Below are 26,938 nucleotides of genomic sequence, written 5' to 3'. Positions count from 1 at the left end.
AGTTTGATGTATGCTATGATTGCTACACGTCCTAATATAGCTTTTGCAATGGGCGTTGTTAGCAAATATATGTCAAATCCAGGCAAGAAACATTAGGATGCAGTGAAAGGGGTTATGCAATATCTAAATGGTACAAAAGACATGTGCATTTGCTTTGCAAGAAAGGAAGCATGTGTAATGGGTTACACGGATGCAGATTATGCAGGAGACTTCGACAAGAGAAGGTCCACTTCATGCTATTTTTTTGAATTCACTAGAGGTGCAGTTTCATGGCAATTTCGTTTGCAAGATTGTGTTACCTTGTCTACTATAGAGGTAAAATATGTTGCGGCTTCAGAAGCTTGCAAGGAAGCCGTATGGCTTGGTCGGCTAGTGGGAGACTTGGAAATCAATGTTGAGATGCCCGTGTTACATTGTGATAGTCACAGTGCTATACAATTGGCAAAGAATCCAGTGTTTCATGCAAAAACAAAGCATGTGGATGTGAAGTATCACTTCATCGTGAGGTGCTTGAGAATAAGCGATTGCAACTTACTAAGATTCACACCACTGAGAATCCTATTGATCTTCTAACAAAGGGATTACCTTCAGAGCGGTCTGCACATTGTCGGGCACTCATGGGGATTGAGTAGATCATCATGGTCATTGTCTACTTATATAGTATGTATATATACATTGTCACCCCAGCTTAAAGGCACATTGTCCTTTAAGTGGGAGGTTGTTGGGGTGGTAAAGCCCAATGTGTCGCGCCTGAGTGTTGGGCGACCAGAGACTAACCGGGAACTAACACTGACCATTCATTCTACATAAAAAATAAGGACTCATAACCCTAACACTATTGTGTTTGGAGTCCACCCAAACCTGTGTCTCATCTCTTCTCCATTGCTGCACACACACACACGCTCTCGCACGCGCACTTCAAGGATATATTACAAGCTTAAATGGATTGATTTGCGTTGATATATGGTGGCCTAAAGTGTCTGACTGTGCTAAGGTGGGGCAGAGAGCAGTAGTAGCCGACTCAGGAGCTGGACTAGCTAGGGGGTGAGATATCTTTAAAAGAGAATTAGGCTGGAAAGTTGAACGCCCATGCAAGGGTTTTGAGACAATGTCTTTTTTTTTCTCAAGCCTAGTTTTCAAGCCTACCATAAATAATAAGCAGAAGATTATAATTTTGAAAATGTTGACTTAGAGGCAGAATGTTTTATGTTCTTGTTGGGGAATTTTTAGGACTTATTGGTGTTGATAAAAGGTTTTCAAGCTTAAGCCCATTTTCATGGATAACGTAAATAAGAATTCTTGGTTTACACAGTTTTGCAATCTCCTACTTGTAGTTATTGTATCAATGTCAATAACTACTACCTCAAGCATTACTTAGGGTTCAAACACATGAAATTTGTATATTGGACTCATGCATCTTAACGCAATTAAAATAATCCTAACATAATTTTTTAAAAGGCATAACGTGTAAATTATATAGTAAAAATATGAAGAAGTAATCAAGGATTTTTATTGAGACCAGACTAATTTTTCTAAGCTTAGGCTAATTCTTTGAAAACACCAAATGTAATTTTGTGAGAGTAGTACTCTTTATGGTCCAAATTCCTATCATTGTAAGCTCAAATATATGAGGAGACAATTTTTACAAAATACTATGATTAGTGTAGAAAGACTAAAAACCACTTTTTGAGATACTATTTTTAAACTCAAATGGCATTTTGTTCAGACCTTCAAAAAAAGGACACTTTCATCTCTATTTTGGAAACTAGTACGGACGACCGCCTTCGGCGGCCTCTCTCTCTCTCTTTATCGTGTGCACAGAGGCTTCTCTCAGTTTGGGAGTTTAGCTTTCATGTCGCGAATTTTGACAAGTGTAAAGGACTCCCCCTTTCGCCATATTATGTTAGTTTAGATGAACTTGCATTAATGTGCATTCTTGTATATATTGCTCTAAACTTTGGTGTGGTCTACGGGTCATTCATCGGAGACTATTGGCAAAGCCGTACTCTACTAAACAAGAAAAGGAAATGACCATAACTATTGTCAAAAGAAACTATATATACAATACCCATGTCTCCTATGTTACCTTTGTTTTCTATGCCTTTGTTTTGGTTGGTGGTGAAACATGTTACAAGACTTCATCTTTTGTTGTGTATGTTCAATTTCTTTGGCCATAATGAAGTGCAAAAGCCACTTCTTTGAATGAGCTTGTGTGCGCATTGACACGTGTGAAATTTTCAAACGGACTCGCATTTGGAATCTTGCTTATTGTTGCTTCATAGAAATTTTCCTTCATAGAGAAATGGACATTTTTCAGTTTTCCTCATGAGTTTGTGACAAGAATGTTTGACACATACATTCATTTGAAGATTCTAGTTTATGGCCTATCAATGTGATATTATCTCAATAATCACTTGAATTTGTGCATCTCTCTCTCTCTCTCTCTCTCTCTCTCTCTCTCTCTCTCTCACACACACACACACACACACATTCTCTTCGAACACTATTTTTGTTGAGTCACAAGCCCAATAGGAACACCTCTTAATACATGCAGAAGCCAGTGGAGATTGTATGATTAAAAGAGTGGTCGATAACACTCAAAATTCATATATATATATATATATATATATATATATATATATATATATATATATATGTATGTATGTATGTATGTATGTATGTATGTATATATGTATGTATGTATATACATATATACATACATACATACATACATATATATATATATATATATATATATATATATATATATATATATATATATATATATGTATGTATGTATATATAAAGAGTTTTTTAATAGAATAGTAGAGAGTTAATTTTTTCAGAGTGTCAAGTCTTCTCTTCTCTCTCTCGTTTCATGCCTTCTGCTCGCCATGTCTGCACGCCATCACCCGCCATAGCCCTCAAACCTAGCACTAGTATCAGAGCTTGAAGATCTTGGAAGCCTCGACTAGAAGCGCTACTGCAAGAACCGTCGCTTGCAAAGGGGAAAGCCTGTGCGTTGACTTGCATCAAACAGCTCATACCCAACATCAAATAGATCGCCCTAGCTTGAGAAGCATTTTTTGACACCATAAATCCTGTTATATCCGCCTCCTTAGCCTACTGCTAGCGCAATTTCGTCATCATGTCGTCGTCGATTGTCTGCAACAGAACTCGATATCTTGTGTTCATACTCTATTTAAAAAAGGTCACCTTATTTGCCTTATTTGGTCTTAGGCATCTAAGCAAGTGGATATTCACACCGTCGATTATTCCATGCTTACAAGGTGTAAGACACCTTCCGTGCTTGGCTCAATAGCATATTGGCTAGTAAATTTGAAGGCGACTTTTCAAGCTCAAGAAAGATATGGCTGAATCTTGCCAAACCCTTCAACTTCTAGTTTATGCAGTATCTCAATACGCTTCCTAAGGTGCATGCAAAGACAGTTGGACAACCTCTCTAAAGGTTAAGCCGATGCAATAACCAACAACACAATCTTTTTATCATGCTTCTTAAAGACTTGAACATGGCATCGAAAGTCGACAAGTTTAACGGATCCGGCTTCCACACTTGGCAAATTCAAGTAAATGGCTATCTTATGCGAAAAATTTTATGGAGTGTCGTGAAGCCGTTGCCCACCGACGAAGCAGACACATCCATTGATGTTATGATAGCACTATCTGCCGAGCAAGAACACAAGGACGAGCAAGCATTAGGTATGATTTTGACATCTCTCGAAGATGATTTTATTCATTATCTGGATGACATGCAATCTGCCAACATAATGCTTAGATGGAACTAGAGAAAGTGTTTGGTCCTAAAGCCAATACTCCAAAATGAGCCTTAAAATGGAGTTGTATTCTCTTTGTATGTGTGATAATGAGAATATTGCAGCTTTAGCTAACATGCTAAAAAGCATCCGCACTCGACTAATTTATGATGAAGCTCCTCTCCCAGATAAAGATCTTATAGTCGTTTTTTTTAATAGCCTACTTGCAGAATTTTGTCAAATTGTGACTATTTTAAAGGAAAAGGATGCACTACCTTCTTTGGATGGTATTGTTAATTCATTGCAGGAAGAAGAGAAACGAGTACCACATATTAGTTCTTTCGTTCCTACTGCATATGTAGCTCGTGGTTGCACTTCGACTGCAACTTCAACCAAGCCTACTACCAGCACTAGACCTTGTGCGATATGTGACCACAGCAATCATAAAACCAAGGATCGTTTGAGCAAAAATCCTTGCATCCACTGTGGAAAGACTAATTATCCTTCGGACAAATGTTTGAAGAAGAATAAACGACAGGCCAACATGATTGAAAGTGATGAAGATGGTGAAGCACCCATGATTGTCGTAGATAGTGATTTACTGTAGCTTTCATTCTGTTTTATGTTTCCTTTTATGTCAATCATTTGTCAATAAAATATATGGATTATAAACACTCCCACACATCAGTGGTAAGACCACCTTCTTATGTTTCGTTTTGAGTTCTGATTTGTCTCACACTAAGCACCCACACACCTATGTTATTGTCAAGGGGAGGACTTCTCCTCATTGTTTCAGGTGAACTCTGCAATGGTCTGTCTCGAGTCCCTTGTCAAGTGGTTTGGGCTTGAGGGGGGATTGTTGAGTCACAAGCCCAATACGAACACCTCTTAATACATGCAGAAGCCAATGGAGATCGCATGATTAAAAGAGTGGTCGATAACACTCTAAATTCACATATATATGTAAAGAGTTTTTTAATAGAATAGTAGATGTTTAATTTTTTTGGAGTGTCGAGTCTTCTCTTCTCTCTCATTTTATGCCTTCTACTTGCCGTGTCTGCATGCCATCACCCGTCATAGCCCTCAAACCTAACAGTTTTCTGTTGAAAGTATTTATATACATGAAAAATGTTCAAGTTCTAAGAGCTTGTTTGAAATTTTGTAGGAGCAAGTTAAACTTTTGATGAATTTTTCACCATAAATCTCCTCGTATAAAAGTCATTTCGACATTTAAAAACACTACTCAATTTTCTTCTCATTATAATCTAACTCCACAATGAACAAAACCTTAAAATTTTATTTGGTAGAAAAGCAGGACACATTAGTGTCCAATCACAGACTAGTGTTAAAGTGTGCACATTGCAATATAACACTAATTCGGGCAAATGCACAGCTTGTAGATCATCAAGACTTTAGCTGATCCTTACAAGAGCCATAGCTAACCATACACTAAACATTGCATCTAGCATACTTGTATCAAAGAAATATCAAAAAAATCTTGCATGTTCATGCCACGATGGACAAACATCATTCATAAAGGCAAGAAACTTAAGGGTGGCCAAACAAGAAGCACCAAAAACCATGCACTCAATTAGTGCCTAGTTCTTACACAAGAATCACCTCACTGAGAGAAAAATGATGAAGCCCTTGTACATAAATATTGGAATACCCATGTGAGAGGCTCATTACATGTGTGTTATCATACATACAAATGCTTGAGAAACTGGGAATTGCAGTATTAGGCTAGTTTTTCTTCTCAAGGCATACCCCTCACGAAAGCTGCCGACTCTCTATACAAACACCCTTTTGGTGGGCAATAGATCCAATGCCACTCACTATACTATGTCTTTACAGGTAAAGCACATTACAAATCCATAAGATTTGAAACAACACCTTCACTTACCAGAGACAATCTCATAAAAAGGAAAACAAGGAGTTGGATAATGAATGACAGAAGCAATAAACTTCTGGCTAATAATTTTATCACCTTGATAAAGCGACAAGCCTCATAAATAAGAAAGAAAGAATTATTTTTAACGAATACTAGTCGCCGAGATTGGCCTATGAGACAAATCAAAAGTACATGTGGTGGATGTTCTTTTATGTATCCATGAAAGGACAAATGGTACAAAAGGATTAAAATAGTACAAAATGCTCCTATGTCTGCCTGCTTTGGTGGCTGAATATCCAAAGACTCTTGTAATTCCAGTTTACATAAGGATGATCACAAGCACACCAGCAGAGAAAAGCAATCTACCTTTAAGCATAGTCTACACACTAGGACTTGAGCATAGAACTTGAGCCAAAAAATTACTAGACCTTGTCAATGCAACAAGTCAACGAGCCAAAAGAAATTCCTTGCTAATCTATGCTGCATTCAAAGGCTTATACAATATTGTTGCATAATTATAACAGCATAGTCACATGGAACAGGAAACAGAAATGAGACCAGCAAGGATCTAAGACGGAAACAGCTTGCTCTTTGCAATAGAACAGATTAGAAAGAGCTTCTTGAAGTTGAATTTTGTATGTGACCTTCAAAATTTCATTAAGAAACCACACACAGGGAGCAGGAAAAGCGTGACTGCGAAACAGAGTTTCTGATCTGACAGGCCTTGCAACGGAATTTCCATATGACTATGTATGACAAAGATCGCTCCGGATCTTACATCTCAAAGCCACCATCTTTTCCATCAGGGAACGTGACACACTTATAAACTTTACATTTGGAGCAAAGCACAACCCCTGCCTGCATGATTGAATGCAACCAAAATGAGGTCACTTGAGTGTGCCTAGAAGGCTAGAAAGGCATCAATGCTTATAGTGCCAGCATAAATTCATTCACTTACAGCTTTGCAGGAGGGGCAGCGCCTATACATGCGATTGTTTTTCACTTGGACATTGACTTTTTGTCCCTGGCAGAAATCACAAACTAGCCATCCCTTGGCATTGCAATCATTGCAAAAGGTCTCTGATTCCTCAATTGCGACCTGTCAGACCACGTATAATGAAAAAACTCAAGGTGAAAAGACACAATGAGAGGATGAGAAAGAGTGTGTGTGACCCACTACTCGAGCCCCATTTTATAGAAACAGGAAAATAAATGTCGACTATCTCTCACAATGGCCTACATATACAAAAGAAGACGCCTAGTTATGGCTCTCCTACAAGAAATAGGTGAAAAAATGCTTGTATCAATAACTTGCCATGAAGCGCCACAATCGCTCATTGTCCCCCCCCCCCCCCCGTGCTGCTCTCCCTTCTCCTCCCCTTTGGAGGAGTTGGTGGGCCATTCTTCGCCTTCCGACACACATCCTTCGCACTCATCCTGTCCTCATTCGCCGTCACAGCAGCAGACACAGATGAAAGATTCTGCTCCGCCACAGAGGGACTCAACTGAATCCTCCTCGCCCGACTCCGCAAAATCCACCATCCGACTTGCTCTATCATCGACAGAGCAAGCGAGCTTAAAGGTAGAGATGGCATGTCTTCAAGCCACCTCTCTTATCTGCAAGATAATCAGCACCCGACCTAGCAGAGGAGAGGTGCGCGACCTCTTCCAGGCCCGCCTTTTAGCACAAATGGGAAAAATCATCGACGTTCAGCTTCTCGGGCGCGGCTACTATCAGATAGAGTTTGAGACTTCCGAGATGGCGTCCAAGATCATTGCAATTAGCCCTATGGCCATTCGAGCAATCAGAGCTCATTTTCGACAGCGGCGCCATGGCTTCAATTTGGCTACCGATGTCCTTGTCAAAGAGGTAGATCTGCCCATTTCAGTCTGCTTCCTTGGCCTAAGGAGAGAGTACCTCCCGCTACTTTCCACAATAGGTTCCGAGATTGGGACCGTGTTGGAGACACCACGCACGGTAGCTTCCATTGCTGCCAGGGCAACAGGCATACCTTCGGTAGTGTTCTGGTTCGAAACACCCACACCCTCTCGAAGGTCATTCTACTACCTCGTCTGAGTGGTGGTTGGCTCCATCAGAACGTGGAGTATTTGGGGCTCCTGGATCAGTGCCTCATTTGCAAACAGACGGCCCATCTTGCGAAGGCCTGTCCACGGAGGAGGACCCGCCAAGACTAGCAAGGCTCAACAAACAGAGACGCGGGGAGCACAAGTGGATACCTCGTTCAAGACAGGTGCCCACGCAAAGGAGGGCTAGCGATACGTTCGTGGTCGTTGTCGCCAAGGACTGCCACGCCAGTTTGGCACCCCTGGTGGTCGGCCTGCACCAGGCCAACAGCAGTGGGTTTCCACAAGGAACCGTTCCGACCCTGCATAGCAGTATAAGCCAGTAGATACCCCCTCCACCTCAGCTTCGCCACTGACAACCCCTCTTCCCCCTCCGCCTACCGTTTCCACTTCTCCGCCTCCAACACCACCTCCTCCAACTGCCCTCTCTGCCTCTCCCATCCCTCTCGTTAGCCCCCCCGCACCGTCGCCTATTCCCTCCTAGACCCCACAGCCGACCCAGGGGACAGGTCATTATTCTGTAGCTCGGAGGTCTCTTGGCAGTGCATTTGCCACGAGCCGCTTGGCGCCAGAGAAGCAACCCTACCTACGGACGTCCCTGTTGGTGCACGCGTCGCCTTTTGCGCTATGGGTTGGCTGACCGGTTTTGACATTCGTCACCGTTGGGACTTCTTTGACTACCACTTCACACGTTTTCTCGGTGACTCTTCTCCCAACCTTGAGGCGGCTTGCTTCAGAGTTCATGTACTGTTTCTAGCAGCTAGAGGGGCAAAGGCCCTAGACATAGCGGTTGGTTTCTCTTTCCCATTGTGTGGCAGGGATCAGACTGAGTGGACTATACATATAGTGCTGGAATGGCTCCATGTTCACGCTTTCGAGTTCTCTCACCACAGGAGAGACTTTGTAAGGTGCAGCGGAAGTGAAAGAACTTTGCTCAAGATGAGTGCTCCGAAATGTGCTCAAGGTTCCTTTTACTTACAGACGGGAGAGCCTTATATTAAAAAAGACTGTTCTTTTGAAAAAACTGTGCATGCAATGTAGATGAACAAAGTGACGGAGTGTCAAACCGTTCATCAAACACACGCAAACAATGGGGTCGAATCTTGACTTTCTGATCTAAATCAATCAGCTGTGGCAAAACACAATGGAAATGCCGATGCTTGATGCTCAATCCTTCTTGTGCTCTTTCGGGTACTGTGTCATGCCAAGGAAGAGACATGGAATATGAATTCTTTGAATGCAAACATGTCATCTTTTCATGAGTGATCCGCATACATCCGTGCTCATTCATGAGTGAATAGTGCTCATCGTACAATAAGTCATGTCTATGAAAAGGGATCACATAAGGACGGTGACTAAAATATAGGAAAGCATCATGAATGAAACACTCGAACAATGTGTGCTGACTAATCATTCGAACACAATACTTCCTGTGGGGGTTCTTTGGACCTCGACTCGAGAGCCAAGATCGGTTCTTTGTGATCGATCGAATCTGCAATGAGGTTAGCTTCACTAGACAAAGTATCAACTAAACCATCATCCATGTAAACAATCACATCATTATCCTGCAAATCATCATGCTCGTGAATAATCACATCTTGATCATGCAAATCATGTATGTCGTGCTTTGGAAAAGAAGAGACTGAGAGAGTCTCCTTCTCCTGATTCTTTTCAATCTTCGTCTGCACATTAGAAATGAGAGATGAAGAATGAACAACTTGCTCTCCACGAATGACAATGGGAGAGTCACTTTTGGCATTGAAAGTGAATGTAATTTCCGCCCAATCAATGAGCGGGTTATGCTCACGAAACCATCGAATGCCCAAAAGCATATCACATCTTGAAAGACGAGAGACTACAAATTTTCTGCGGAAGGACGCTTGTTGAACAGTGAACAAAACATCAAGGCACTCTTGCGTGATGAGAGTCCATACCGGGAGAGAAGCCTGACACCTCGAAAGGAGATGTCATGCTAACCTCCAAGCGGGCTCTTTCGACAAGAGAGTCACTAATCAAATCATGCATACTGCCTGGGTCAAACAATATGACAAAACGCTGACCCTTCACATGACCATAACACTTAATGAGAGACTCATCAATAAGAGGATCACGAAAAACTTGGGTCACACTCGTTTTCTCATTTATTCCATTGACAGAGGAAGTGGGTTCTTTAGATTCATTCGATTCAAGCTTAGGACATGTTCTTTTTATGTGACCTTTGATGTGACAATGAAAACAACGACCTTCCTTAGAATAAATGATTTGCTCTTCTGACATGATGTATCCTCCTAAAATTCCTTATTCTGCCTTTTCATCTGGAGTGAGCTTAGGTTTAGCAATTGTGTTAGCTTTACCCTTAGGTTCATCTGGAGAATTTTTTTCTGGGAGACTAGATGAAGATTGGTTAGAAGTGTTACCATTCTTATCGTTCTTACCATTCTGAGAAATCTGAGTGATACTAAGAGAAGTCTTGTTTTCCTTAGGCTTTCCCTTGTTGTGCTTCATTTCCTGTACGAGAGCAATTGCTACCGCCTTGTTGAGATCGATTGGATCGAGTACCTCGACATCAAACTTGATATAGTCGTCCAATCCATAAAGGAATGCCTCCTTGCGCTCATCATCCGATTTGCGTAATTGGGTGCCGAGCTGCAAAACACAATTAGAGAAAGACATAACTGGCATACTATTTTGCTTCAGACCGCGCCAATCGTCTTTCAACCGTGCTAGGTACTGTGGTGGCATAAACCACGCCTTGAGCTTGTCTTGGAAGTCGGCCCAATTATGGAAAGGGGCACGCCTTCCTCAGCTTCCTCTAGGTGCGCGGCTAACTATGCCTCTTGCCATACGTGGTACCAATTGTAACTAAGTCAGACTTTGTAAATAATTAATTTATTTACGAGAAAAGAATTATCTAACTTTACGAGAAAAGAATTATCTAATTAGTTGTGTGCACACCAGAATAGACCTAGCAGTTCTAAGGCCTCAGGTGAGCCTAAATGCGGGCCACAACACCTCAGTGGGACCTTAGCAGAAATTACCCTGAAGCCCTAGTGATTGGGAAATCGGGTCTTCAAAAAGGGGTAAGCACTAGCCTCAGATTTTAGGCTCAGGAAAAATACACGCGTCAGTACAAGCACATGAATGAGATGGGGTCCTTAGAACAGTGACCCTAAGGCTAATAAAGCTAATAAAGCCTTAGGGTAAGTTTCGTTAAATTAAATTTAACGGTTCGTGCCCGGGCAGCGGCCGGACAAGTGTGAACAGGTAAAGGCGGTGCAGTGCCAGTGCCAGTGCGGCATTGCGCCGCAGACCTTTGCTGTTCTCATAAAAGAATCATTGGTAGCATTTGTTAGTTAGTTGCACATTTTTAATTGATGAGCTAGAAGTTTTTAAAGTCAAAAGTTGAATGGTTTTTAAGTTTTTAAAGTAAGTGTGCCAAGTGGCACACTTACCAATGCAAACTAACTCTCTCTCACTCTCACTCTCACTCTCACCCTCTCTCTCTTCCTAGCGCCCCCTCTCCCTGATGGCTATTTAGGAGCCCCCCTCCCCCATTTTCAGGGCTGGCAGTGCACCTACCCCCCCTAATGTGAGCGTGCTCTACGCGGTGGAGCCCTCCATTGAAGATTGAGAGCAGCCCTTTGCGGCATATGTGGTAGCCTTGTGCTCCCATTGTCAAGAACAAGGGATCTCACAGTCATAGACACCTTCTGGTGAAGTTTCATCGCGAGAAGCTACCGTAGACGCTCTCTTAGCAGAGTGCGGCTGCTGTAATTCTCTGTTTTCAGCCCCTAATCACCTCGATTAGGGCTGTTTTCAGCAGATCAGCCATAGAAATTCTCTTCTCTCTCCTTATCCTAAGTCTACATCAAGTTTGGCGCAATTCCATCGCGAAGAACACCTCTGTTTCGGCGTAGGGGTGTGCACAGGTAAGAATTTCAGGTTATGTGCAGAAAATTACAGCAAGCATGTGCATGTGCATTTTGCTTGTTTCTCTTTTGTGTTCGATGCATGAATGAATGAGCATGAAGGCAACACATAAGGGAAGATGGACTCTCCTCTGTGAGAGCTTCCGATGAGCTGTTTTGGAAGATAGACTCTCTTTTCGAGAGCTTCCAACCAGTCTCGCAGAAGAGGGAAATCCCCTAAGCAGAAAGAAAGTAGAAACACTTTCTCAGTCAGTAGTCAGAACAGAACAAAAGAAAGAATAGAGGACGGGCGTATGCCCCGTTCCTGTGCTTGTAAAGATTCTCCCTTAGTAATAAAGATATTCTCTTTATGGGGGGGGACCAGCCCATCTTCTGGTCCCCAATGGAGTGTCAAGTTTTCTCTCTCCCTCTAATCCTCTTGAGTATTTGAAGTGCAATTAAACGTCAGTTTACGCTTCCGTATTTTTGTGACACCAATTAATGGCATCACCGGCAAGGTACATAACTGCCGTCAAAACCTTGCTATTTCTTGTCTTCTTAGTTGTCGCAAAATAAGCATTAAATTGATGCAACCAAGAATGAATAACACTAGCATCCATCTTACCATCATACTTACTGAACGTGTTCTTTGTGACGGGGTTGTTGGAGTTCGAATCTCGGCTTGCGCCACGTGATGAACTACCAACATCTTTGGCCGGCTCAGGTTTCGAGGTGAGAACCTGTGAGACCAACTCTTGCATTGCGTAGGTCTCTCTGTACCTCACGCTCTGCCTCCAAGGCCGCTCGTCTCTCTTCACGTGTTTCGCGCTCGCGCTCCAAGTCAACGCGATTCGCTTCTTGTTGTACCATCATGTCCATCATCGACTTGACCAAAGCCTCCATAGAATTTGGTGCAAACCGTGGCGTAGATGGGGAAGGGGGAGGGTCAAAAAAAACCCCTGGGGGAAAAATTCTTCTTCACCACCCTCATGTTCATCACCTTTATGCGAAGTATCCATTCCGCTTCGGGTGATGACCATACACTGAAGTCTTGCGTTCTTAAGTTTAGAGGAACTTGGGTTCTTGTGGGTCTTGGGTTCTTAGGTTCTTGAGACTTGAGGTTCTTGAGATTTTGGAGTCTTGAGGTTCTTGAGGTTCTGGAGTCTTGAGGTTCTTGAGGTTCTTCTTTAGCTTGCAATCTGTGTTAGAGAAGGATCCGAATCGCGACGGGAGACGTCTACAAGACAGCCTTCCGGACTACCTTTTGGATTATTTGAGTTTTTGGTGATGCCTTTTGGCTTAACCAATGCTCCTACGACATTTAACCGGATGATAAACAAGATTTTTTGAGAGTACAGACTATTTGTTGGCACTTTCTTTGATGATATCATTGTTTTCTCCAAGAATGAAGCTGAACATAGAGATCATCTGCTTCAGAGATACACTTTTTTGGGACACTTTGTCTCAGCAATAGGAGTGCAAATTAATCCGGCCAAGATAGACGCTATCCGTGATTGGCCTGATTTGAGGAATGTCCATGAAGTTGAAAGCTTCTTGGGACTGTGTTCGTACTACAGACGGTTCATTCAAAAGTTTGCAGAGGTTGCTTCCGCTTTGCATATCTTGATACAGAAAGGAGTCCCTTTTCTCGTGGGGGATCCACAACGATGACTGCCTTTCAGACATTGAAAGAGAAATTGACTACAGGACCAAATTTGACTTTGCCGGATTTGCAGAAGTCATTTGAAGTATTTTGTGATGCTTGTGGTCGTAGTCTAGGTGCAGTCTTGATGCAAGAAGGCCATGTCATTGCTTACGAGAGCCGATTGTTCTCTAGGCCGGAGATGACAACACAGATTTATGAGAAAGAGCTTTTGGCGGTTATCCATGCTCTTACTCAGTGGTGGCATTACCTACTCGGAGCGGATTTTATTGTCTTTACAGACCATCAGAGTTTGCGCTACTTCTTGTCACAGAAGCAGCTTTCGGAAAAACAAATGCGGTGGGCGAACATCTTCTCACAGTTTCACTTCCAAATTGTCCATGTGCAGGGACAGGAGAATGTGGTGGCAGATGCTTTGTCTTGGAAGCCGTTGGTTCTGGCTTTTTCTGCGATACATCATAGGAGCTTCGAGGATATAGTCGATCAGTATGCCACAAATACAGATTTTGCAGATATTTTCACAGGGATACGGGATGGGGAGACAGTAGCTGGATACTCCCTTCGGGAAGGCTACTTGATGAGAAAGACTATGTTGTGCGTTACACAGCCGTTGAGGGAAAAGGTTATAACTGAATGCCACTATCCACCTTTTATGGGTCACCGCGGCATTGCCACCACCATGAAGGGGTAAGAGAGATACTTCTTTTGGCCAAGACTCGAAAAGGATGTGGAAGAGTTGTGCGCAGTATGCCAGAAGGTCAAGTTTGACAGGCATAAGGCACAGGGATTGTTACAGCCTTTACCCATACCCACCCGTCCCTGGGAAAGTATTGAAATGGATTTCATTTTTGGTCTCTCGAGAACACAGAATGATCACGATGTTTTCCAATTACATGGCATGTCTGAGACGATTGTCTCCGACAAAGACCCCAGATTCATGAGTTTGTTTTGGAAGGCAATTTGGGAGAACATTGGCACACGGTTGCAACTCTCATCATCGTTCCACTTGCAGACTGACAGGCAATCTGAGATTGCCAATTCAGTGGTTTTAGATTATTGAAGTCTTGTATCTCAGATCAGAAGACTCAATGGGAAAAGAACTTACCTTTGGTGGAATTTGCCTACAATAACACGATACACTCTTTGACGGGGAAGACGCCATTTGAGATTGTTGAAATTGCTGCAAAGGTTCCATCCTTCCTGAGCACGAAAGATTAGATAATTGAAGCGGATGAATATTCGCGAGATTAGGATACGGCTTTTGCCAAGGTTCACGAGACTTTGCAGAAGTCTCAAGAATGACAGAAAAAGGCACCGGATCACCATCGTCGCAACTTGAAATTGAAGGAGGATGATTGGGTGCTCTTATGTTTTGAGAAGGCACTCCTAAGAAAGAAAAAGGGAAAGGAGAGGCTTTTTTCAAAGCTTAGTATGCGATACTACGGACCTTTCCGGATCACTGAAAAGATAAATGATGTCTCCTTCCAACTGAAACTGCCATACTTGGAGGATTCACAATGCATTGCATGTCAGTCTCTTGAAACCTTTTAAGGGTGATGTGCTTGATGATGGGGAGCCTGATGAGCAACCCGAAGTGGAAGAAAACGAGGAGATCCTTGTTCCTGAACAGATTTTGGCACATAATAAACGAAGAAAGGTAAAGTCCAAAGGCGGTTCTTGGTTAAGTTCAAGAACTATCCTGCATTTGATGTGAAGTGGATGGCGGAGGAGGACCTAGCAGATACTCCTCGGATTGTGAAACTTTACCTCGATGCTCTGGTTTAGCATAGTCTACTCCAAACGGAACCCAGAAATTCAGCTTGGCCGGAGATCTAGTGCAATAGGATGCACAAGAGGGGAGTTGCTCACTGATGTCTCTTTGAGCTTCATGGATACTGAGAGCTGACAGTATTCTGCTGGATGACTTTATGAAATGGAATTCCTGATAATGATACTGATTTGTTCTTGACTTCTTTTGAGTGCAGGAACTGATAGACGAAATGACTGCAGCATTTTGGTATGATTGATCTCGAATAGACATGGTTGCAATAGGGGTTAGTCAATTGGACATCGATGAGGTCCCGATTGGACCTAGATGCGATTGCTAGCTACATTGCCGATAAATCATGGTTTAAGATCAGAATGAATGTTGCATGTCATGTGATGTCCTGCGATGTCTAGTGATGTCTTGTGATGCCATGTGATGTGACTGTCAATTTGGTACATGTGCTAGATGTGTGTTCCTAGTACGTAGGTACTAACAGTCAGTGTCTACTAAGACGGTTTATGGCTTTTGTTGGTTTTGCAGGCGTAATCGCGGTCGATTACAATGCTTTCAAGAGGGGGGTATGTCACAAAGTGATGACGTAGCTACCAACAGCAGAAACCCTAATTTATGCCAGAAACCCTAATTTTTTGCAAACCCTAATTTCTACCAAAAACCCTAATTTTTGGAAGCCCTAACCCTAACTGCTGGCTGAAACACTAAGTGGCTGGAAACCCTAAAAAGGCTGGCGCCATTGCCACGTGGCAGTAGGTAAGGAATCCCGGATTTTGCGGAAGCTGTAACTAAGTCAGACTTTGTAAATAATTAATTTATTTACGAGAAAAGAATTATCTAATTAGTTGTGTGCACACCAGAATAGACCTAGCAATTCTAAGGCCTCAGGTGAGCCTAAATGCGGGCCACAACACCTCAGAGGGACCTTAGCAGAAATTACCTTGAAGCCCTAGTGATTGGGAAATCGGGTCTTCAGAAAGGGGTAAGCAGTAGCCTCAGATTTTAGGCTCAGGAAAAATACGCGCGTCAGTACAAGCACATGAATGAGATGGGGTCCTTAGAACAGTGACCTTAAGGCTAATAAAGCTAATAAAGCCTTAGGGTAAGTTTCGTTAAATTAAATTTAACGGTCCGTGCCCAGGCACGCGGCCGGACAAGTGTGAACAGGTAAAGGCGGTGCAGTGCCAGTGCCAGTGCGGCATTGCGCCGACAAACCTTTGGTGTTCTCATAAAAGAATCATTGGTAGCATTTGTTAGTTAGTTGCACATTTTTAATTGATGAGCTAGAAGTTTTTAAAGTCAAAAGTTGAATGGTTTTTAAGTTTTTAAAGTAAGTGTGCCAAGTGGCACACTTACCAATGCAAACTAACTCTCTCTCACTCTCACTCTCACCCTCTCTCTCTTCCTAGCGCCCCCTCTCCCTGATGGCTATTTAGGAGCCCCCCTCCCCCATTTTCAGGGCTGGCAGTGCACCTACCCCCCCTAATGTGAGCGTGCTCTACGCGGTGGAGCCCTCCATTGAAGCTTGAGAGCAGCCCCTTGCAACATATGTGGTAGCCTTGTGCTCCCATTGTCAAGAACAAGGGATCTCACAGTCATAGACACCTTCTGGTGAAGTTTCATCGCGAGAAGCTGCCGTAGACGCTCTCTTAGCAGAGTGCGGCTACTGTAATTCTCTGTTTTCAGCCCCTAATCACCTCGATTAGGACTGTTTTCAGCAGATCAGCCATAGAAATTCTCTTCTCTCTCCTTATCCTAAGTCTACATCAAGTTTGGCGCAATTCCATCGCGAAGAACACCTCTGTTTCGGCGTAGGGGTGTGCACAGGTAAGAATTTCAGGTTATGTGCAGAAAATTACAGCAAGCATGTGCGTGTGCATTTTGCTTGTTTCTCTTTTGTGTTCGATGCATGAATGAATGAGCATGAAGGCAACACATAAGGGAAGATGGACTCTCCTCTGTGAGAGCTTCCGATGAGCTGTTTCTGAAGATAGACTCTCTTTTCGAGAGCTTCCAACCAGTCTCGCAGAAGAGGGAAATCCCCTAAGCAGAAAGAAAGTAGAAACACTTTCTCAGTCAATAGTCAGAACAAAACAAAAGAAAGAATAGAGGACGGGCATATGCACCGTTCCTGTGCTTGTAAAGATTCTCCCTTAGTAATAAAGATATTCTCTTTATGGGGGGGGACCAGCCCATCTTCTGGTCCCCAATGGAGTGTCAAGTTTTCTCTCTCCCTCTAATCCTCTTGAGTATTTGAAGTGCAATTAAACGTCAGTTTACGCTTCCGTATTTTTGTGACAGTGGTATCAGAGCAAGGTCCTCTCTCTCTTTCTGAAGGGATTGACGACTCTTGGTAGACTGCAGAAATGGGAGGACACGAGATAGAGTTCTCTCTCCTTCAACAGCAGGTGGAAGAGTTGGAGAAAGCTCTCTCCCATCTATAAGTCCAAAAGATTCTCCATACTCTTGAAAAACGGAAGGAGAAAATGCCGATGGGGTCGGGAGAAATTCCGCAGAACCCAAAGGCGCCACAACCAAGAAAAGATCCTTTGATTGGAACTTCCCGCATGCATTAGAGGCAGAAGAAATCTCCAGAACGTCATGTGCGGTTTAATCCAAAAGTTCAAGAGCAGGATCCCCCTGACTCCCCTCAGTTCTCTTTCATGAAGGATCTGGAAGACATAGTTTCTCCGGAAGATATGTTTCTCGACGATCCGTCGCAGCAAGAAGTACATTCAAGGGAAAGGACTCCTGTCCCCAAGGAGTCTAAGCATAGAAAGAAGGAGCACCATAAGAAGAAGCACCACAGGCAGAAAACATTCAAGTCGGGAGATAGAGATGTGAAGTTCGACACCTACAATGGACGGCGTGATAATGACAAAGCTTTGGCTTTCATCCGCCAATTTGAAGTTCCATTTGCTGAAGGGAATTTTAAAGAAAGATCCAAGCTTCGCCATGTTAGTTTGTACCTGAAAGGCACCGCCAGCAATTGGTGGTTAACCCTTATCCTGGAAGATCGCAAACCCCAAGATTGGACCGCTTTCAAGAAGGAGTTCTACGCACAGTTCCTTCCTCCAGACTATGAGGAAGAGGTAAAGAAAGAATGGGATCGACTTTCACAGTCAGAGAACAAAATTGTTCCACGCTATGTGGATAGGTTTTGGGACGTTCTCTTGAAAGTCACTCCATTCAAGAAGATTGACGATTCGGAGAAGATGCGCAAGTTTGAAGCAGGTTTGCATGAAGCCTTGCAAAAGGCTATGAAGCTTTACCCTCGAGGTAACTTGCAGATACTTATGGAATCAGCCCGCATAGCTGATGGAATACATGACAAGGGTACTCCCAGGAAGATGGAGCAAAGCACTTACCATGCTAAGCAGAAGGCTCTCCATGAGCAGCCTACCTCTTCTACTTCTTCTCAAAAGAAGAAAAGAACCGCCTCCGAAGCAGAAGCAAAGCCAAATCAGCCCATGAAAGGGAGATATCTCTCTCCTGCTGAGTTGCGAACATACATTAGTGAAGGAAGATGCTTCAAGTGCGGACAAGTTGGTCATATGAAGGGTGACTGTCCTACCAAACCTCCACAACCACCCTCTTCCAATGCAGTCCCAGATGTACAGGGAAATACAACCAAGGATGGAAAAGAAAGAGCTCTTCTCAAAGCATGGGGTAGTATCAACAACCAGCGGGCTCTTATTTTGTTTGACCCTGGTAATACAGACAACTTCATCTCTACCAAGCTAGCTAACGACCTGAACTTGCAGCCCAATCGTTTTGGAGTCTCTATTCAAGCGCAATCTGCTTTCAAAGGGCAGAACTCAAACTCTACTCCAATCATAGGGAAGTTGAATCTAAAGGTCGACGACTACAAGGATCAAGAATCTTTCTTACTAGCTTCAATAGAAGGATGCGATGTTATCTTGGAAATGCCTTGGCACTACAAGATGCATCCCATTCCTGACTATGTTCAGAAAACCTTATCTTTTGCTCATAAAGGAAAGGAGTATCTTGTACTTGCAGATGCAGGTGATTGGCGTATTCCTATCGTCAATCACATTGCCATCAAGAAAGAAATGAAAAAGTGTGTTTCAGCGTACTTGATTTTTGCAAGAGAGAGAGATGTGTCTGTTTCACAACTTTCTTCCTCTTTAGAGCAAAAAAGACTTAAGTTAATAGAAAGATATAAAGATTGTTTTGCAGATGAACTTCCAAATGAACTCCCACCTTCGCGACCTGAGGATCATACAATTGATTTGATCCCAGGAAGTTCTCCTCGAAATCAGCCCCCTTATCGAGTTAGTCTAATGCAACAAGAGGAAATTCTCAAGCAGGTTAACGAACTTTTGGAGAAGGGCTTAATAAGGCCTAGTACTTCTCCATATTGTTCACCTGTCTTGCAAGTACAGAAAAAGGATGGCACATTCCGCATGTGCATAGACTATAGATCTCTAAAAAAGATCACAATCAAGAATCGATTTCCAATCCCTCGGATTGACGACATTCTTGATAAGTTACAAAGAGCCAGTGTCTTTAGTCATATAGACTTGAAGAGCGGTTATCATCAAATCCGCATAGCTCCTCAGGATGTGCATAAGACTTCATTTAGAACAACCTTCGGGTTGTATGAATTTCTAGTGATGCCTTTTGGGCTCACTAATGCACCAGCTACATTCAACAGAATCATGGATAGAATCTTCCACTCATACAGAAGCTTTACAGGCGTTTTCTTTGATGACGTCTTAATCTTCTCAGAGACGGAAGACGAACACTATAAGCATCTCGCCTTAGTGTTTGAAGAATTACGCAAACACAAATTATTTGTGAATGCTAAGAAGAGTGAGTTCTTTCTAAAAGAAATCCACTATTTGGGCCATATAGTATCTCACAACCAGGTGCGAATGGACCCTGATAAGATTCAAGCAGTGGTAGAATGGCCTACGCCAACTACAGTACATGATGTACGAAGTTTCCTTGGCCTCTGTTCTTATTATCGGCGTTTCATTCGAGCTTTTGCCGCGATAGCAGGCCCCCTCCATGACCTGAAAAAGAAGCGGATTCCATTCCATTGGGGGTCTGGACAAAAACAAGCTTTCGAAAAGCTTAAGTATCTACTCAGTCACGGACCTGTTCTCACCGTCCCTGATCTTCGCAAACCTTTCGAGGTATACTGCGATGCATCTGGAGATTGTGTAGGAGCAGTTTTGAACCAAGAGGGTCACGCGATAGCCTATGAAAGTCGGCGCCTTAAAGATACAGAGTTGCATGCCTCCATATACGAAAAAGAGCTAATGGCAGTAATTCATGCTCTTTCCATTTGGAAACACTATCTATTAGGAGCTGATTTTATTATCAAGACAGATCATCAAAGTCTTCGCTACTTTCTCACACAGAGAAAGTTATCAGAAAAGCAGATGAGATGGGCCAACTTTCTTTCAATGTTTCATTTTCAGATTTTACACACTTCTGGAACAAAGAATGCAGTTGCAGATGCTCTCTCCAGGCGTCCAAAGATCAATGCACTAACAACAATTTATCATGAGGAACTAGAATCTCTCAACGAGATATATCCTCAAGATCCAGACTTCGCCACAATTTGGGCAGATCTTCAAGCTGGTCACTCAAAGCCACCTTATTCTATCAGGGATAATACACTCTATCGTCAACAAGCAATATGCATAGCTCAGCCCTTACGACAAAAGGTGATGGATGAAGCACATAATTCTCCTTATGCCGGGCATCGGGGAATTGCTTCCACCACTAGTGCCCTCGAAAGGTATTTCTTTTGGCCAACACTCCGTGCGGACATTGAAAAATATATACGTGAGTGTTTAGTCTGCCAAAAGGTAAAATATGACAGACATAAAGTTTATGGCAAGCTTCAGCCGCTCCCTGTGCCTAACACGCCATGGGAAAGTATTGCCATGGATTTTATTACGGATCTCCCTCGATCCAAGAATGGAAATGATGCAATCTGGACTATAGTAGACAGATTCAGTAAGCAAGCCCATTTTCTTCCAGTAAAGAAGACGATCCAAGCTGATCACATGGCTAGAATATTTCTAGCTCAGATTTTTAAACACCATGGATTGCCAAAGACTATTGTCAACGATAGAGATCCCCGCATGACTAGTCTATTTTGGCAGGCATTGTTTGAAAACTTGGGAACTAAGCTTGATTTCTCATCAGCTTATCACCCTCAAACAGATGGTCAAAGCGAAATCGCTAATGGCACTGTTTTAGATCTCCTCAAGTGCTATGTTTCGGAACGACAATCCGAATGGGAACGGTACTTACCAATAGTTGAGTTTGCGTATAATAATACCATACATTCCTCAACTGGTAAAGCCCCTTTCGAAATTATTTACGGGAAGCCACTCTTACTTCCTATTATGGTGACCAAAGAAAACATCTTCGCCGCAGATGAATTTGTGCGCAATATTGATATTGCCCATCAACAAGTAAAGCAAGCGAATAATGAATCGGCCCGATACTGCTGCTCGCCCCCCCCCCCCCCCCCTTTGCTGTTGCGCCATCGCTCTCCTCCCCCCCCCCTCCCTCCCCCCGCTGCCCCTTCGCTGCCCCCCCACCCCCTTCAGCCCCTGCGCACTGCCTCTCAACCCACCCGCTGCACCCCCCTATCTGCGCGCGCTGCCCCATTAGCTGCCGCAGCCCGCTGCCCACCCCTGTCTGCGCACTGCCCCTTAGCTGCCGCAACCTGCTGCCCTCCTCTCGCTCTGCCTTCCCCGCTCCATCCCCCCCGCTCGCTGCTGCTTGTGCACCCGCACATTGCACGGCTTCCCTCTTCGCCCTCGCTGTCTCCTCATCAAACCCCCCCCCCCCCCCCCCCCCCCCCCCCCATCCTCTTCGCTCCCGAAGGCCCTCTGCACCTAGCTCAGCAGCACTTTCTCTTCGGAAAAGTGCCTGGCTGACTTGTTTGCAGGTTTCTTCTTCGCCGCCCGCTTCTTCGACTCAGCAGTAGACACAGATGGAGGCTCCAGCTTCACCTCAGAGGGACTCGCCTGAAGCCCCCTCGCCCGACCCCGCTGAGCCCACCATTCGACTTGCTCTTACGCCGGTAGAGCAAGCGAGCCTTGCCACAGAGGTAGAACGCTTGCAGGCGACTTCTGTCATCTGCAAGGTTCTCGGCACTCGTCCCAACAGAGGAGAGCTGCGAGACCTTCTCCAGGCCCGCCTCCTCGCAGAGGTGGGCAAGATCTTGGATGTCCAGATTCTCGGACGGGGGTACTACCAGATTGAGTTCGAGACTTCCGAGATGGCCTCCAAGGTCATAGCTATGAGTCCATTGGCCATCCGAGCATCACGCGCCCACTTTCGACAGTGGCGACATGGTTTTGACCCATCTTCGGATGTGCTAGTAGAGGAGGCGGACATCCCCATCTCAGTCTGCTTTCCGGGTTTACGGAGGGAGTACCTTCCACTTCTCTCTAGGATTGGCTCCGCCATCGGAACTGTCCTGGAGACACCTCGTACGACAGCATCAGTAGCTGCCAAGGCGGCTGGCATCCCTTCAGTTCGAGTTTTGGTCAGAGATACCCACACGCTCCCGAAGGTCATCCTTCTGCCTCGGGTGAGTGGGGGTTGGTTTAGACAGAGTGTGGAGTTCTCTGGTCTCCCGAACCAGTGCTTCATTTGCAGACAGATGGGCCACCTAGCGAAGGCCTGTCCACGGAGGAGACCACGACCCGCCCCCCAGCCTCAGCCCCAGCCTGCCAAGGCTGGGCCGCAGCCACAGCCAGCGACACAGAGCATAGATTCAGCGCCACCCTCCGAGCCTGGGGCTCCAGCGGAGGAGGGGTGGCAGCAGGCTGTAACCGGCCTGTATGATCCAAAAAGGGCGGTAGACTTTACTTTAATCCTTGATTTAGCTTTCACCCATTATTAGTCGTCTATTTTACCTGTACTTTCAAGACACAACAAAGGGGAGAGGGATACAGGCTGCTAGATTGCACCTGTATGAGTAGACGGACACCAGATTGGCCCCTAACTTAGGCGCCCCTTTCGGTATTTCTTTATTATTCAAAAGAGGGAATAAACGCTGTGGTTCCTACAAGCTGCCCCGCACAAACTCGGCTGAATTTCCACTGTTCCAGCCCGATTTCGGCAGCATAACTGTACTAGAACCCTTCACGGTCAGTATTCCCACGCATTGACTGACTTTCCCGACGCATACGGGCACTTTGCAAAACCTGGCGAGAATCTGCAGCACGCTGAATTCTCTGTTTTCAGCCCTGAAAATGCGCCAGATCACCTGTACAGCGATCCCCTTGCGTCCCCGAACCTCCTGGGGGTATTAGGGTCCGTTTAGGGCCAAAACCCTAAACCTGCAAAAATACACAGCAGGCTGTAATTCACTGTTTCGGGCTCCGTTTCGCGTGCCGGTCGCATCCCTAGCAAGTCCTCGAGCTCCCGCACCTGTAGGGCTACTTGCCCTTTGGATCGGACGAGATTTCTGGCGTGAAACCTCTCCGAATTCACCTGTACCTGCGGGGGGATTAGCCGCTAGCTAATCCAGTACCTGTGCAAGAGGCTCTTGCCTCGGCAATCGCGCATGAACCCACACAACTGTACATTGGTCAAATGAAGAGCCCACTAGAGGGGCATAACATACTGCCAAAGGGGAGAGAGAGGGCAGTGCGTAGCGTGCAGGGCATCACTCCTGGCACCGCACTGTGCATAAGAGGGAAAGCAAGCACTCCATAGCTCTTAACCTGTGACAAAAGCTGCAAATGAGCCTCTCCCAGCTTAAAATTCAGCGCCACTTCTTGTTGCATGAGGCAAGTGCACCAGAAGGTGCCACTTGGCACATTTATAAGCATTTTCCCGTTTCGGGGTTGCCGCCTAAAAATCTCCCAACCGGTTGCCCAGTTGACTTCACGGCAGAGTAAGAAAATGTTCCCCTTGTCATTCCGGAGGTAATGACGTCAACACATTTTCAGGTCCCAAAATAGCAGTTCCCTAAATTTTAGGAGATGCTGCCATTGTATCTTTCTAGGTCATCCGACCCTCTTTGTACACTGCGGCCACATCCAAAACTGAAATGTAGCCTCTGTAGCAAAGGATTCCACTTTGGCTAGTCAGCCATAGTCCTTGTCCAACCTTAGTGCTCTCTTGCCCTCAGGCCTGGACTCCCTCTGGACAGTTCCACACTAGCTATGCAATGCAGGGCAGTTAGATTTCCCGAGGGGTGTTTCCAAAAAGTGAAAGTAAATAGATAATAAGAAAGAAATCAACAAAAAGGATAGATAGTAGTCACACGCTGGTGACATACCCCCCTCTTGAAATCTCAAACGTCCTCGTTTGCATCTATGTCGTACATGCTCACTGTCAACACTGATGTATTCAACACCTGTCGACACATATACGACACATACATGCTCATTGTCAACCCTGGTGTATTCAACACCTCGTCGACTCATGTATTGCCTGCGTGTGAACCCTGTCCCAATGACATAGTGGTAGCTTCGCACTCTGCCATTGCTTTGAGTCACTAACTTTCCAATGACAAAATGGTAGCTGCACATTTTGCCACTGTCTTATAGTACACGTTGGATCCTGTAACACTTTCGAGCATATCCAAACCGACAGTTTAAGAATGCAGTTACACATGTACTCTTCAATAGAAGCAATCACTGTATCCTTGACAAACTGACAAGAAATACTCACTTCTATAGCACTAATCAAACTTTTGGACATTCCATAAGAGCAATTGCCAAACTGACAATCTGTACAGCTCTAACATTCATGTAACAGGTATTTGATTTGAGCTCACGTTAAATACCATGTACATCATTTGTTTCAGAAGCCATTGCCACACTGACAATCCACTTAGCTTTGAAACTCAAGGGGTCAAGGTAGGTTGCAAATCGAAGGCTTCCAGGTAAAGTGATAACACAGTTGGTGACTCTGCAAGTTCACCTTCTTCCATCCACTTAGCATCCATTGGTGGATAGTTTCTGAACTTTACCAAGTAACGCCTAGCAACCTTGCCTTTCACTTTCCTTTCTTTGTGTGCCAAAATCTGTTCAGGGACCAAGATCTCGTCAAGTTCCTCGACTTCCGGCTGATCTTCAGCTGGCATATCTTCTGGCACATCACCCACATAGGGTCTGAGAAGACTCACATGAAACGCATTGTGAATCTTCCAACTGTCAGGCAATTTCAGCCTATATGCAACATCACTGATTATGTCGCACACTTGAAAAGGCCCATAGTAACGCATGCTGAGCTTTGGAAACAGTCTTTCCTTGCCCTTCATCTTCTTTAACCTTGCCTTTTCAAAGCGTAAAAGCACCCAATCACCAAGTGAATATACCACTTCACGACGGTGACGATCAGCTGCTTTCTTTTGCTTTGCCTGAGTCCTTTCTAAGGCCACTTTGACCTTCTTGTACATTTCATCCATGTCCTGAACATACTTATCTGCTTCAAATATCTTGTCCTTTGTATGCAGTATGGGAGGAACTTTCTTGCCACCTTCAACTATCTCAAAAGGTGCCTTGCCAGTTGATGAATGCACTGTATTATTGTATGCATACTCCACCAATGGCAAATACTGCTCCCACTTTCCTTTATGCTCTGACACATAGCACTTCAGCAGATCTAGGACAGTAGAATTTGCCTCTTCTGACTGCCCATCTGTTTGAGGATGAAATGACGAAGAGAATTTGAGCGTGGTGCCCATATTCTCAAACAAACCTCTCCAGAACAAACTTGTCATGCGTGGATCACGGTCGCTAATAATCGACTGTGGCATGCCATGATACTTGAAAATATTGCTCATAAACAAGCGTGCCATCTGATCTGGCTTTATCTTCTTCCTGACAGGAATAAAATGAGCCTGTTTGCTGAATCTGCAAATAATGGTCCAAATACCATCATTTCCTGTCTGCGTTCTCGGAAGATCAAAGATAAAATCCATAGCAATACTTTCCCATGGTTTATCTGGAATAGGTAGTGGTTGCAATAACCCTGGTGCCTTTTGCCTGTCAAACTTGACCTTTTGGCATATTAGGCATTCTCGCACAAAGGCATCCACATCTCTTCTCAATGTAGGCCAGTAGAAGAATGTCTCAACCGCTTTAACTGTAGCATCGATACCACGATGCCCTGCATACGGTGGGACATGACTCTCTTCCATAACTTTGCGTCGCAATGGCTTTGTGACACACAATCTGCCATGCATCATCATGAACCCATCTTTGAGAAGATAGTGTTCATGACGTTGTCCATCCATTAGCTGCTCGAAGACCCTTGCAAAATCTTCATCATTTGCATACTGTTCTCTCATATCATCAAGTTCATGATGATAAGGAATCGACACAGCTGAAATTTGTGGCTTCCTTGACAAGGCATCAGCCACAACGTTCTTCTTGCCTTCCACATGCACAATCTGAAAATGGAACATGGACAAGATATTTGCCCATCGCATATGCTTCTCAGATAACTTTGTCTGTGTCAAGAAGTATCGCAAGGTCTGATGGTCCGTTTGGACAACAAAGTCTGCACCTAGCAGGTAGTGTTTCCAACTTAAGAGCGCATGAATCACAGCCAGTAACTCTTTCTCATAGACCTGCATGGTCATCTCTGGCCCTTGCAAAATTCTGCTCTCATAGGCTACTACCCTGCCATCTTGCATTAGCACAGCACCAATGCTACTACCGCAGGCGTCACACTGGACCACAAATGACTTCCTAAGATCTGGCAACACAATGACTGGATCTGAAGTCATCTTTTCCTTTAAGAGATTAAAAGCTGAAATCTCTTTCTGTGTCCATCTAAAGGTGACTGCCTTCTTTTGAAGAGCATGTAAAGGTGAAG

At 44.2% G+C, this 26,938-nt stretch overlaps 1 protein-coding gene across 1 annotated transcript in view; it reads right to left on the bottom strand.

Annotated features, from left to right (window-relative positions):
- Positions 1-6,114: 6,114 nt before the first annotated feature.
- Positions 6,115-26,938, bottom strand: part of LOC147434520 (chaperone protein dnaJ-like protein) — a 76,206-nt gene continuing 55,382 nt past the window's right edge. Inside the window, exons 2-3 of the mRNA XM_086490973.1 lie at positions 6,623-6,763; positions 6,115-6,522 (exon numbers count right to left, since the gene is read on the bottom strand). Of these exons, the coding sequence (XP_086347099.1) occupies positions 6,439-6,522; positions 6,623-6,763 (225 nt within the window). The 3' untranslated portion in view covers positions 6,115-6,438. The remainder of the gene's footprint in view (positions 6,523-6,622; positions 6,764-26,938) is intronic.

The sequence above is a fragment of the Adiantum capillus-veneris genome, chromosome 19 (genome assembly GCF_014529385.1).
Source record: "Adiantum capillus-veneris isolate H3 chromosome 19, ASM1452938v2, whole genome shotgun sequence".
Taxonomy (NCBI): Eukaryota; Viridiplantae; Streptophyta; class Polypodiopsida; order Polypodiales; family Pteridaceae; genus Adiantum; species Adiantum capillus-veneris.
The sequence above is the reverse complement of the archived record's forward strand: the minus strand, read 5'-3'. Positions and strand labels throughout refer to the sequence as shown.